This window comes from Sceloporus undulatus, chromosome 3 (assembly GCF_019175285.1).
Source record: "Sceloporus undulatus isolate JIND9_A2432 ecotype Alabama chromosome 3, SceUnd_v1.1, whole genome shotgun sequence".
NCBI classification, from domain to species: domain Eukaryota; kingdom Metazoa; phylum Chordata; class Lepidosauria; order Squamata; family Phrynosomatidae; genus Sceloporus; species Sceloporus undulatus.
In genome coordinates, this window is record NC_056524.1 from 205128485 (window position 1) to 205142116 (window position 13632).

Consider the following 13632-nt stretch of genomic DNA (forward strand, 5'->3'; position numbering starts at 1 on the left):
TGGATTTAGAAGGGGTTGGAAGCTGCGTGGGGGCCAGCTTCCAATAATCTCATGGGCATACTTCTGGCAAGCCCAAATTTTCCACTGAAGTGTCTCTCAAAATGGTGACGGGTAATGACTTAAGTTACTCCCTGCTGCCATTTTGAGTCAGTTTGTAGAGGAAAATATAGGTTTTGAGGGTAGAATAGGCACCTGGGGTGCCTGTGGGTGCCGAGCGAGGGATAGTTTTATGTGTTTTCACATGTTTCAGCATATTTTGGGGGCAACAATTGCCCAACAATCTTGCTGAGAGTTAAATCAAAATAATTTTGGGGGGCTTTGAAGAACTGCTGGGGAGTTTCAGGAGCCACAAGAATGGGATCTCAGAGTCACATGTATCCCAGAGGATGCAATTCTGACTTTTTTCAGGTAACACCAAAAGTTAACTGATGCATTGTAAGCAGATCTATATTTCTCTGTCTTCTCAATTTGCCTAAGGTCTTTATGGGTGGTGATTTAATTTTGTCATGAACATTGAAAATTGGTTGTTCAGCAATACTAACCATGACTAATGCTAACCACGATTAATGCTAACCAGGAATCCATCCATACACTAGATAGTTATAGCACTATGGATCCACTTCAGCTGCCATAGCTGCATCTTATGTAGTCTTGGGGTTTGCAGTTTGGTGAGGCACAAGAGCTCTCTGGCTGGGAATTCTAAACCCACTCCTGAAACTGCCAATCCAGGATTGTATAGGATATTGCCATGGAAGTTATAGTAGGATTATAGTGCTACAGTGCATGTATGAAAGGGCCCTAGAACTCTAATCTGAAATGGAGATTCAAGCTGATTTACAAGCCCTGGTTAAGAATGTAATTGGTCAGCATTACCTATGGATAATACTGGAGAAAATTTAATTCCAAGGCTAACAAGGAAAGAAGGAAATACAGTATTCATGTTGTGGAGAGTGAAGCATGTCTAATCAAGGCTTCCTACAGGTTGCAAATTGTAAATTGCAAGAGGCCAGCATTATGTCTTCATTATTTCTGTTATCCAGTTTTTATTTGTGAGTGAAAGTCCCAAAATACCTGTTAAAATTATACATTCTGCCCTAGCAAATCCTGAATTGCACAGTATATACAGAGCAATGAATGTTTCTGGGTGCATGTATACATTTCTTGAGTATATAGGAAAGTGAGAGTGGTGAGATTTTGAGTGGGCACCTTTTAGAGGCATATTTTCAAGCATTTCTCTTAAAACCCAGTCAGAGGATGTCAGTAAACTAATCAAAGTTCACAGATCTAAGACACTAGTTTTACAACCTGAAAGATCAGAGATAGGAAGCAGTTTCTTCTGCTCATGTTGCCACATCAAAGGCTTGACTTGTTTGTCTGACCAATGACGTAACCAAAAGTGAAATAAACGTGAATACATGGGGAAATGTTAGAGGAAAGGATATGGTAGGCATGAAATAAACAAATGTAAAGCAAGTGTGGAACCTTAAAAATGGAAGAACTCAATTCTTAATGATGTTCTGTTGAAGAATGCCAAAATTTTAAGGTTTTTTTTTTTTTTGGAGGGGGGAATTGTCTGAAAGAACACTATTAGAAGAGAACAGCTAATCTTAGCCTGTATGATTTCACTGCTTTTGTTTCCTCTCTGCTGTTTTTCCTCATTATGCTCATTTCTTGCTTTTATTCAACCTTTCCCAGAGTGAATACATTGCGCCTTGTGACTGCCGAAGAGAGTTCATTTGCGGGTTTGATGGCTCAGCAGGTATGTTTCCAGAACTGTGTTTGACCCATCAAATTTGGCAGTTTCTTCAGCTGTGAATGCCAAGCCATTTTTCAGGCTGTTTTTGCTGTACTTTGTTTTTTATTTTTAAATCTAGTCTGCATACTGTATAACTATTTTAATGCACCTTTCTTGTAAGAGGTAGTCTGCCTAAGTTTATATTTGCAAAGGCAGACGTTTGTAGATTGTTGCTCACAAAACACCATTTAAAGCAGAAACACCATGTGATACACCTGCATTTAAGTGTTATGTTTCATTTAACAATCCAAAATAAATAAAAGCTTTATTATTGTATTCCCCGACCAGATTGGATGACTACCTATAATTGATATCCCGACTATCCTAGTTATATTGTTTTAAAAATTGAATGTTTACAATTGTTTTTATAACTGTTTTTAATATTGTATCTGACATGTGTCATAGAGTTTTACCGTAATGTACACAGCTTTGATCTGGAGGAAAAGCGGTATATAAATAAAAGCTTTATTATTATTATTTTATTATATCGTCATTGTACTTACCTTTATTGTGGTTCTCTATCTCCTCATATATCTTGAAAACTATGAGAACATATATTATGGACACGTGCCTCTCAAAGCCACGGACACCTCTGCATGCGTTTATAGCCACTGTTCAGTTCTAAAGGAGAACCCCCCCCTTCCCACTTTACAGTACACTTTTTTACATGTTTACTCAAAGCAAGCCCAATTATGTTCAGTGGGATCTGTGTTCAGAGAAGGTTTGCCTTTACCTTCCTATGAGGTTGAGAGAGTATGACATGCTTAAGGGCACTCAGTGGGTTTTCATGGCTGAGCAGAGATTTGGACCCTGTAATTCAACACTCAAACCACTACACCATTCTGGCTCCAGGTTTAGACTTGGAGATAAATTCAACATTGGTGTTATTTTGAATAAACACATTGAAATGAATGTGATCTATTAGTCATAACTAATTCAAGTCCCATTGATCCTAGAGGGTCAACTGTAGGTGGGACTAAGGTTGGGTTTAGCCTTGAGATGTTTCATAATACAGTATCTGCTCTTCCCTCAAATCTATTGCAATATCGTTAATAGTTTTCTGTGTGAGCGAGAGTGTTAGCTCACTTATAACAAATTGTTGGGTGGAAAGAGTAAGGTTTGATTGTTCTTTTCCTTTTGTACAGTCAACACCAGCTGGAATGGTGATGTAATGTCAGTGTAGTAATGAACTTTTGTTGACCCTGAGATGACCCTCCAGTACAGAAAATTATCTTGTAAACTATTTCATACAGCGATTTCAGTTTTCCTTGCTTTCCCTCTCTGTGAGGCCAATCAAAACAGATTACTTGCAGTCCTGGCATATCAGGGATTAGCAATAAACAATGCCGGTTATCATAATTCATTCTTCTTTTAAAAAACAACAATAATATTTTTTGTATCTGAAAGCTGGTAGATATTGAAACTTGGTTAATAGTGTATGGTGGAAAACCTTGTTTATTTTGCATAGGAACAACATGTTCTGTTTACCAGCCACAAGTCCTATGGGCGGGATACACACCGCCATTTAGTACGTATAGGATACGTACTAGGGTTAGGAAGGGATGGTGCTTCCGCACCCCCCTAACCCTAGTACGTATCCTATACGTACAAGATGGCGGCGCCCCTTCTACATGGGTGCCGCCATCTTTACGTACTGGACGCACAGCGTCCAGACGTGTCGCGGCGCCTATGACGTTGTGAGTCCGCGCCAGGCGCCTCGCGACATCATGGAGGCGCCGCAAAAAGAAGCTCCGAAATGGAGCTTCTATTTTGCTCCGCGCGGGAGCCGCGCGGTTTGGCTGCTGCGGCTTCCGCGCAGAGCAAATGGCGGTGGCGGCGGCCCGCCGCAAAGCGGCGGTCTGTACCCCGCCACGGTTTCAAACCAGCAGCTATAAGATGCAGGTTTCAATTTATGCTGTGCCACTGATTAACATGCAGTGGGAGCATTGTCAGGTTACTTATACTGTCAAGTTCTTTTTGGCCCCAAACTGGTAAGACCAGGTGTAAGCATGCCTAAATGTGAATACAATGATTTCATAATGGCTTAAACTACAAGGAACCAAGCTGATCTATTACGAACCCCTGGCTTAATCTTCTGTGTTTGTCTCTACAAATGGCATTTATTTTACAGAATATGTCTGCTTTGATCTTACATGACCAACCACCCTTTTGACCAGATCTTATGTTTCCTGGCCTGTGTATAATGTCATTAGGTGCTGACATTACACTCACAGGTTGTTTCTCCAGTGTCCTGTATGTCTTGGATTAGGCCCTGTATAGACCCTTACTTTGACCTGGCCTGGGAGCGGCATCCACATGATACCACTCCCAGGGTGCCATGATGCCACATATCACTCCACATAGCGTGCAGCATCACGGTGCTCCTCCAGTGCTGAGTTCATATGATGCAGCACTGAAAGAACCCTGCCAAGCCATGGCAATGCTACTGTGGCACCCTTTCCAGGGCGCAGAAAGGAGCCGCTTTTCGTGCCCTGGAAAGGCCAGATCGGGGCCTCAGCGTGTGGTTGCCATGGCCCCAATTTGGCTGAAACAGGGGCAGCTGCATGCCGCCCCTTTGGGGCTGTCTGAACAGCTCCTTAGTTAAGATAAGTTCAGGTTTTACTTTTCTTTTTTAAAAAAACCAAGAATTTTAACGAAGTTTTTTTAAAGGTCTTTTTTGCTCAGAACAAAATATTTTAAAGCCATTTGATCTGATGACAAGGGTTATCTTTTCTTTAATATTCAGGGATGAAAGAATCTTTATCCCTGGCCTTTGCTAAAATCTAATTTCACTTTTAACACTGTCACAGCAAAGCCTGGGGAAGCTAGTTTTTAGATTACAACTCCCAAAGTCTTCCATCCAGCAGAACTAGCGACCATTTTCACTGTGAAATTGTGAGAGTTGTACTCCAAAAAGTAACTTTTCCAAATCTTGGTTAACAACGTGAAATTACTGTGGGAGACTCTGTGTTCCTGGTCAGAAAAAATGGAGCACGGGGTAAAGATAGCCCAGATGACATCATATCTCATTTCTAACCATTACTCTATACTATTAATTTAGGCTGATATTAGGAAGGTAATGTCAAACTTTGATAAAAACACTAGAAGATAGGTATTCTTTTGAGCAGTATAAAGTGTGCATGAGATTACTCATTTAATTGGCATTACATATTTATTGTACTTCTAAACCAACTGATAACCTGAGTTGTCTGAACAGTGTACCAAACATTAAAAATGCAAAATGTAAACCACAAGCACAAGTGGTGGCACAATAAAGGTGCTTTACAAAGGGCAAAGAGCAGTTTGAACTAAACAAGAGATACTAAAAAAGACTGTGTTATGTAATAGGTGATGAGTGACTTAGGTTGGGGGGAGGTAGTTTCTTCCTGTATAGGCCTTTGCAAGGAATTCCTGGTAGTTTAATTTGAAGTAAAGATGTTCTGTGAGCCAGCATGGCATAGTGATTTGGGTGTTGGACTATGACTCTGGGGACCATGGTTTGATTCCCCATTTGACCATGAAATACACTGGGTGACCTTGGGCAAGTCTCAGCCTCAGGGGAAAATAATGGCAATTCCTTTGAACAAATCTTGCCAAGAAAACCCCATGATAGGTGTGCCTTGGGGTTACCACAAGTTGGAAAGGATTTGAAGGCAGATAACCACTTAAAGGATGTTCTGGGGGAAACTTATTATGTCTTAAAAAGATTGTAACATTCTATGTTTCCTATGCTTTTTGACAGGAACTGCCATTGTTACTGAACAAGACGCAGCCATGTGGACAGATGGACGCTACTTTCTGCAGGCTGCCCAACAAATGGATAGCAACTGGACACTCATGAAGATGGGTGTGTGGCAAGTCCAAACTAGTGTTGTACTTTACCTTACCTCTGCTGTGGCTTAATTGAGCACTCAGGTTCCTTTAACTCATTAGCATGCTCTCTCTCTTTCTCACTGGTTATAAAATGGAGGATATTGTTTCTTAAAGTGGGTCTGCAAATCATGTTGCTGCAATAAAGTAGGTCTTCATTCATGTGGGTATTGACAGTGGTAGGGCCTACTTTCTACCTTCCCAACATGTTTTTTTCTGATCGTAAAGAAAGCATTTTGGAAAATGTCACTGAATATGATCCTTTTGTGGAAAATTATAGTAATAGGGCAATTTCAGGAAGGAAAGAAGCAGTTTTAGCCGGTAAACACAAATATGCTGCTGGTCCCTGGAAAGGCTGCCATAAGTCAAAGTTTTGAAGGAATGTAATAAAAGTGACACAAGTATATGGGTAAAAGACTGAGGATATGAAAGGAGAGCATGGAATGTAAAAGCTTTGTATTGTTGCCCTATTCTTACTCTTACTTCTTACTCTGAATCAGAATTTGAGCCACCAAAAGCTGGCATTGCACACTGTTGATCACTTTCTCCTAATTGACATACTCTCTGACCTTGGGTTCTCAGACTCTGTTCTCGACTGGTTTAGATCTTACTTGTCTGGCAGATCTTTTGCAGTAGTTGCAGGGGGTCAGACTTCTTCTCCTGTTCCCTTATCTGTTGGAGTTCCCCAGGGCTCTGTTCTGGGTCCCCTTCTGTTTTCTCTCTACATACTGTCCTTAGGAAAACTCATCAGCTCTCTTGGCTTTTCCTACCATCTGTATGCCGATGACACCCAGCTGTATCTTTCCGCCCCCGACCTTTCTCCAAGGCTTGAACAGCAAGTCTTGTCTTGCCTCACAGCTGTCTCGCAGTGGATGCGCCATCGGCGTTTGAAGCTCAACATGTCCAAGACGGAGCTTCTTGTCTTTCCTCCTAAGCCCACCCTTCAACACTCCTTTTCTGTCTCTGTGAACAACATTTCTATTCAACCAGTCCAGCAAGCCCGCAGTCTTGGTTTTATCTTTGACTCTTCTCTGTTGTGTATCCTTCAGATCCAGACCACAGCCAAGGCTTGTAGATTCTTCTTGTACAATATTGCCAAAATCCGACCATATCTCTCTGCCTCTACTGCCAAGATCCTGTTCCATGCCCTAGTGATCTCACGACTTGATTACTGTAACATCCTCCTGGCTGGGCTTCCTCTTTCTCACCTCCATCCTTTAATTTCTGTTCAGCATTCGTCTGCACGCATTATCACTTCCACCCACCGCTCTGACCACATCTCTCCTGTGTTGGCATCCCTTCACTGGCTCCCCCTCCCTTTCCGCATTCAGTTTAAGCTCCTGCTGTCGACGTTTAAAGCCCTCCATGGACTTGGCCCCTCCTTACTTATCAGACCTTCTTTCTCCTCACCTTCCCACCAGGGCCCTCCGTTCTGGTAGTCAAGGTCTGCTGTCTCAGCCCAGGATTTCCTCTGCCCCATCCCGGATTCGCCCCTTTTCACTTGCTGCCCCTCACTCCTGGAACCTTCTTCCCCCACAAGCAAGAGCCATCACTTCTTTTAACCAGCTTCAAAACGGAGTTGAAAACCATCCTGTTCAGAGTAGCCTTCCCAGGCATTGCATAATTGTCGCTTACTATTTGGTGTTCTTTTGTTGTCTGTTAATCAAACCATTTCCTGTATTGCTATGTACTGTATATGCATTATCCTACTTGAGAGTATGTATTTTCCCTGGAAAATGATTAACCATCCATTATGAAGCCAAGCCCTCCCTCCAGTCCATCTGCCTTGGTCCAGGCCTTGGAGTTAGAGAGGGACTGCTGGACCTCTTACCCTTTCCCTCCACCACTCTCTTCTCCTTCTGTGTCATGTCTTTTTAGATTGTAAGCCCGAGAGCAGGGAACTGTCTAACTAAAAAGATTGTATGTACAGCGCTGTGTAAATTTACAGCGCTTCATAAATAAAGGTTAATAATAATAATAATAATAGCATCAAAACTTGAGCTTAGAAAATATATCACTGTGTCCCCACTCTTTTCATTTCCTTGATTTGTATTCACTTAACAGTTAGCTTCCTTGAGCCACCATGCCCATCTCTGTGCTATAACTCTGCCACTCATATTCCCTACTACCTTACAACTAATGCTGCAACAAGGAGACTGTTGTTTAGCTTATTTTCTGTCTTTCAAAAACTAGCTGTTCATATCCTTCTCCAAAGTATGATAATAGGGAGGAGATAGGGTTATTTGGAGTGACAATTTTTAGGCTGCAGTGCACTGTACCAAACTTATTTATTAATTGTGCTTCAAACTTTCTGGAGCAAGAGAAGGGAAGATGGTAAATGGCATTTGGTTTTGTTGCAAGCGGAGCTAGTTCAGAGGTCTGCTTTCATGGTGAGAGGCTGCATCGATGGGGACTGATGGTTTTTAGACCATCACTTCCTAGTGTTCTGTTTATGTTTGGTTTGGTTTCCCTTGGACATGAGAGTGTATTCCATGTTTGGTATAATTTTCTTCATTATTGTTCCCTGTCCTGTCTGATTCATATCACTCTCAAGGCCTCCATATGTGTATTCTTTTCTTCAGGCTATGTAGTCTTTACTATGTACTTTTCTGTTGTCAGGTCTGAAGGACACTCCCACACAAGAGGACTGGCTTGTGAGTGTGCTTCCTCAGGGCTCCAAAGTGGGAGTAGACCCATTAATTATTCCAGCAGGTTAGTTATTCTTATTTGTGTGACTGAATCAATTCTTTAGTCTTACTTTATCGTGTAGTCCAGTGGTGGGCAACTCTTCAGGGGTCAGGGTCCAATTCTCTCTTGACTTCCATGGGCTGTACTCCTCCACAGCAAGCCCAGATATCTTTGATTTTCTGTAGTTCCTCTCAAAATGGCAACAGGATGTTGAGAGGGATTCCAGAAGAAAATAGAAGAATTGGGGGGGGGGGGGTAATATGTGGTTCTGGGGTGCTTGTTGGGGTGGGAGTTTTTTCCCATGTTGATATTCTCCATGGTTGGGGGGGGGGACTGTTTGAAAATACATCATTTAAAAAAAAATTTGGTGTGGTGGTGGTTTGGCAGGCTTTTGGAAATGTGGTGTCCTGGGAAGCACATAGGTTTATTTACAGGTCACAAAGTTGGCAACTACACAAGCTTGCCTGTAACACCTGATGTCTAGGGTGCAGTTTCTGGTTTCAATCCAGAACAGTCTCCAAATCCCACAGTTTCAAAATGTAATTCCTCAAGAGAAATAAATTATGTAATTTTCTAAATTTGCTTATGCCCGCCTGTATTTAGCCATCATTGTTACAATGTTTTAAAATAGTGAGATATTTGCTTAACACACTGCACAAAAAACTATGGTGTTTGGAAAGCAGAAAGGGCAGTGTCATGACATTGACATCATTTGGTTCCTATGATTGAACTATACAATAAATTATAGAATTCCCTACTGTGAGGTAAGGTGATGGCCACTAGTGTAGACAGTTTTACCCATGGATTAGATTAATTATGGCTATTATTTATGAAAGCTGTATATTACCCCCAGTGTGGGAATAATTTTGACCTGAGTATCAGTTCCTGGGGAACACTGAAAGGAGGGGGCTATTGTCTTTTTCAAGACTTTATTTGATCACTGTGGGAACAAAATGCTGGCAGATAAATGCTGGTTCTTTGGTCTTCTTCAGTAAAGTTTTTCTTGTAACACGTATGATATTGCCAGTGTGGTGTTTTCTGTTGTTCTATTTATACTATTTTTCCCCAACTTGAGTCCCTCCAGAAGTTCCAGAAATCCTACACCCACCATTTCTGACCATTAGCCAAACTAGTTGAGACTGATGATTTCAGGTGATGAAACCTGAAATATCTGCGGGGACCCAGCTTGAAGATTACTGTATTAACATAGTGCAGGTGCACAGAATCATAATCAGGCTCAGGCTCTTCACAGCATCTTTTTGATACAGCCTATTTCTTTATTTTTATTTTTTAACAGATCAATGGAAGAGGATGTCCAAAGTTTTGAAAAGTGCTGGGCACGCTCTTGTACCAGTCAAAGACAATCTCATTGATGCCATATGGGCAGATCGACAACCACGGCCTTGCAAACCTCTGATGACCCTGGGTTTGAGCTACACAGGTTAGAAAGATCCCCATCATGTCTGCATGTATGCTACTGATGACAAAAGGATGGTCTAAAGAGGATCCTGTTTTAGGTACAGGAAAGGAGATGGGGATGCATGAGAAATATTGAAAGCATAGTGCTCTCTAATATCTGTACAAGTGCATAACATCTGTTGGACATTTTGTGTAGAGATAGATGCTCTGAAATCTTCACCTAAGCTGGACCCTGGTTTGCATTGTGTGTTGTAGGAATCAGCTGGAAGGAGAAGGTCACATCTCTGCGGGGGAAAATGGCTGAGAGGAAAGCTCTCTGGTTTGTGGTGACAGCCTTGGATGAAGTAGCTTGTGAGTATCTGTATCAGTTTGGTTTATGTTTTCTGTTGCTGATCTCTGTGTGATTGGAAATGAGCAATGCAGCAGCCTGCCTAGAAAACTGTTAAGATTACACATCATAAGAATATAATACAGTCTGACCTTTGTATTCATGGGAGATTTGTTCTCCAGGGATACGAAAAAACATGGGACCTCAAGTCCTCTTGTCCCTGATAGCGGTTCAGTGTGTGTGTGTGTGTGGCCATGCCAGTGCAACTGCATGCACACACTACCATTGGGGACAGTGGGGCTTGCTGTCCGTGGATGCTCAGATTCATGGATGGCCAGCACATGCGTAGCAAGGTCACGCTGGAACACAAGAATAGCCATGTTGGATCAGGCCAAAGCTTGTCCAGCATTCTTATTCCCATAGCGACCAGTCAGGTGACCTTTCTGTCCCCACACAACCCTTAAACTATTATCAAGATAATGTTGGTGGAGGTACTGTGGAGGCTATATATTGTCATAATAATTAATTGTTATCATCACTTATTTATATAGCACTATCAATATACATAGTGCTTTACAAGTAAAATGAAACACAAACTAGCCAGCCTTGTCAAAGATATACAATCTATACTATACACAGGTGCACCCACAGTGGAAACTGAAATAATGTGAATATAAAGCTATAAAATACAGTTATAAAACAGATTTTCCATATATAACACAAAAAAACAAAACAATATAAATATAGCAAAGTGACAAATACACATAAACAGAAGCTAACAAAACAATATTAAAAAACAACAACCTGAAAAGCTTTGGAAAACAAGTTACTGTTGAAATTCGAAGCACATTGTTACTGTTAATAAGAATTTTAAGGCAGGAAATCTTTGGTGTTACTCAAAAGTAACTAAATGGCTACCTTCGTAACTGTAGATTTTAAAAATACCTGCATTTAAAAAATCCTCATTTCAACACCCACATAGCTTAATGGACGTAATGAAACAACATGTGGCACTGTGTGAGACAACATTTGAAACATGTAGTAGTCCTCCTCCTCCACCATTTACTGAGACCACACCTTGTAACTATGAATATAATGAAATATTACTTCTGAAAACCTGTTTACACTTCATTTACTATATACTGTATTCTGTATGCAGCTCTATCTAAAAGCAGTGTAACAAATAGTTACAGTGTAGCACACCTATATCTTGTGTTTTGGCCACCAGCATTAATTTAAATGGCTCACTCCAAGCTCTGCAAATCACTCCCTTTGAACTTGGATTTTAATCAAAAAAGGTCTATTAGATGAAGTCATACAGGGAGTTTATAACCTTGAAGAGAAGAATTCTTGCTCAGATAAGGAAGTTGTTTTATCTGCTGTCTGCTTCTCTGTTTCTGGACTAGAAGAAAATGCTCCCAGTGTCCCTCATTGGTTTCAAAGTACAGTACACAAATCTGCCTAAATTGGCAGAGGAAAGTTGATTTCTGTCATTCACAAAGTAGCATTTAGAGCCAAATCCTATGTGAAACTGGGTTCCCAAATCCAAATCTGAGCATCTTGCCCTTTCAGTTGTCTCTCATTTGTCAGAAGGGATGTCACATTATGTATTTCCTCTCCAACATCAGAATCATTTTTTAGATGAATGATTTCTAGTCACTCTGGATATGCCTTTTGTGATTCTTTGTCATTGTAGTTTTCTGCATTTCCAAAAACACTGTGTGCTTGAGGTTCAACACATTTTTGCTAATATTTGCCTCACAAAATGAGATTTTTGCAATTTATGAATTTTTTTTTAAAAAAAATCAGTATGTGGCGCCCCCTCACGTTTACACAATACTTCCTGATTGCACTGATGGTTGTGACTGTGTGGAAACAGATAACATGTGACATAAGTGCTTATGAATCAAACCTCTTTCTCCACCATTCCCATCTGTGAAAATCATGATCTTCAGCTGGGCTTCTAGTGCCATCTTGTGGCCCAAGCCATTTATTATGTGTTAGAACTTTACTATTTTGCATCTGGAGGAGCACTCAGTATACAGTATAGCCACATTGCAAAAATAAAGCAATTTGACACTACTTGAATAGTCATGATTCTATCCTGTGGAATCCTGGGATTTGTAGTGAAGTATTCAGCCTGATCTGTCAGAGAGCTCTGGTGCCTCACCAAACTACAAATCCCAGCATTCCACAAAAGAGAATCATGAAAGTGGTACCAAAATGTTTTATTTATGCAGTGTGGCTACACTCAGGATTTTTCCTTTAATTTTTTCCCCATTGTGATTGTTAATACTATCTTCTTCATTTTTTTTTGGTAGGGCTATTTAATCTCAGAGGATCTGATGTTGAATACAACCCTGTGTTTTTTGCTTATGCCATCATAGGGATCAATACAATCAGGTAATGTGTGCTGTAGTTTTCAGGTTGATACTGGTTTTGTTCTGGTATTTTCCTTTCAAAAGTTCATATTCAAGGTTTGGGGTGATATTTTAAAGGCAGTCAGGATAGAAGAATTTTAAGTCTGCAAAATATTATTTACTTTTCTGTGTTTCATTTTACCTGTGAAGAATTCAAATACCATTGTGGTAGTTATACTACTAGTATTATCTAATGTACTACTGGCTGCAGTGCTAGATTCACTAATAAATATAGGATTCCCCAGCTTAAAATGATATATTTATTGAGGTACAGAACTTTAGGGATGTTGCATTACCTTTTTAAACCCAAAGAAAATGACAATTGCAGTTGTGTATCTTCTTATCCAGCTCTTTCTTTTGTGATTTCCTGCTTTGCTAAGACTGGTTGAAATGTTTCAGCCAGGAATGGAGAGGTCAGACTCTCAATTCCTTGGCTTGTGTTAGTTTCTTATATGTTTATTCATGAATCAATTTTGTTTCTGCATTAATCTGAGAAGGTGTAACTACATTTGTGTCAGAAGTACATTTGCATTAATTACAATTATTAATCTGCAAATAAAAAAAATGCAAGAATTCTTACATTTAAATATTTGGAACATATTTTGTCACAAAATGCATTTCTGGATGAATTTTACCTGAAAATACACATTTTATATAGATTTGGGTAAACATTTTGCATGAAGAACTGCAACACAAAGTGTGGGAGCTATGAAAACAGATAACTGTTCTCCTCTGCCTGTTGGTGTAGGAAAATGTGAACTAGGTCAGGTTTTTTTTCCACATGGACAGAACGAAATTCTTATGCATGCCCAGTCAAAGTCGGCTAGAGAGGAAGGAATTGCCAACATTGCTCCAGATCATAGAATCCTGACACTCCACATTTGGAATAGAGAATCACCCAAGAAAGGTTGAACTGTTTTTGTAATTTTCAAATGCTACAAACACTGTTTGCATCTCTGCTGTTAGGAAGTGATAACATGCAAAATATTACCACTTAAATATTATTGCCATGAATTTTGCCTATAACTTTTGTGGTGAGAATATCATCTCACTATCAAACACCGATGGTAAGTTAAGTTTGGATAGATTATTGTTTTTCATTCCCTATTTGA

The 13632-nt window shown here is 40.3% G+C and overlaps 1 protein-coding gene across 1 annotated transcript in view; it reads left to right on the forward strand.

Moving 5' to 3' along the window:
• The window catches only part of XPNPEP1 (X-prolyl aminopeptidase 1), a 44861-nt gene that overhangs the window by 6650 nt on the left and 24579 nt on the right, over positions 1–13632 (forward strand). The window contains exons 3-8 of the mRNA XM_042458349.1: positions 1696–1759; positions 5538–5642; positions 8285–8377; positions 9651–9794; positions 10028–10123; positions 12422–12503. Of these exons, the coding sequence (XP_042314283.1) occupies positions 1696–1759; positions 5538–5642; positions 8285–8377; positions 9651–9794; positions 10028–10123; positions 12422–12503 (584 nt within the window). The remainder of the gene's footprint in view (positions 1–1695; positions 1760–5537; positions 5643–8284; positions 8378–9650; positions 9795–10027; positions 10124–12421; positions 12504–13632) is intronic.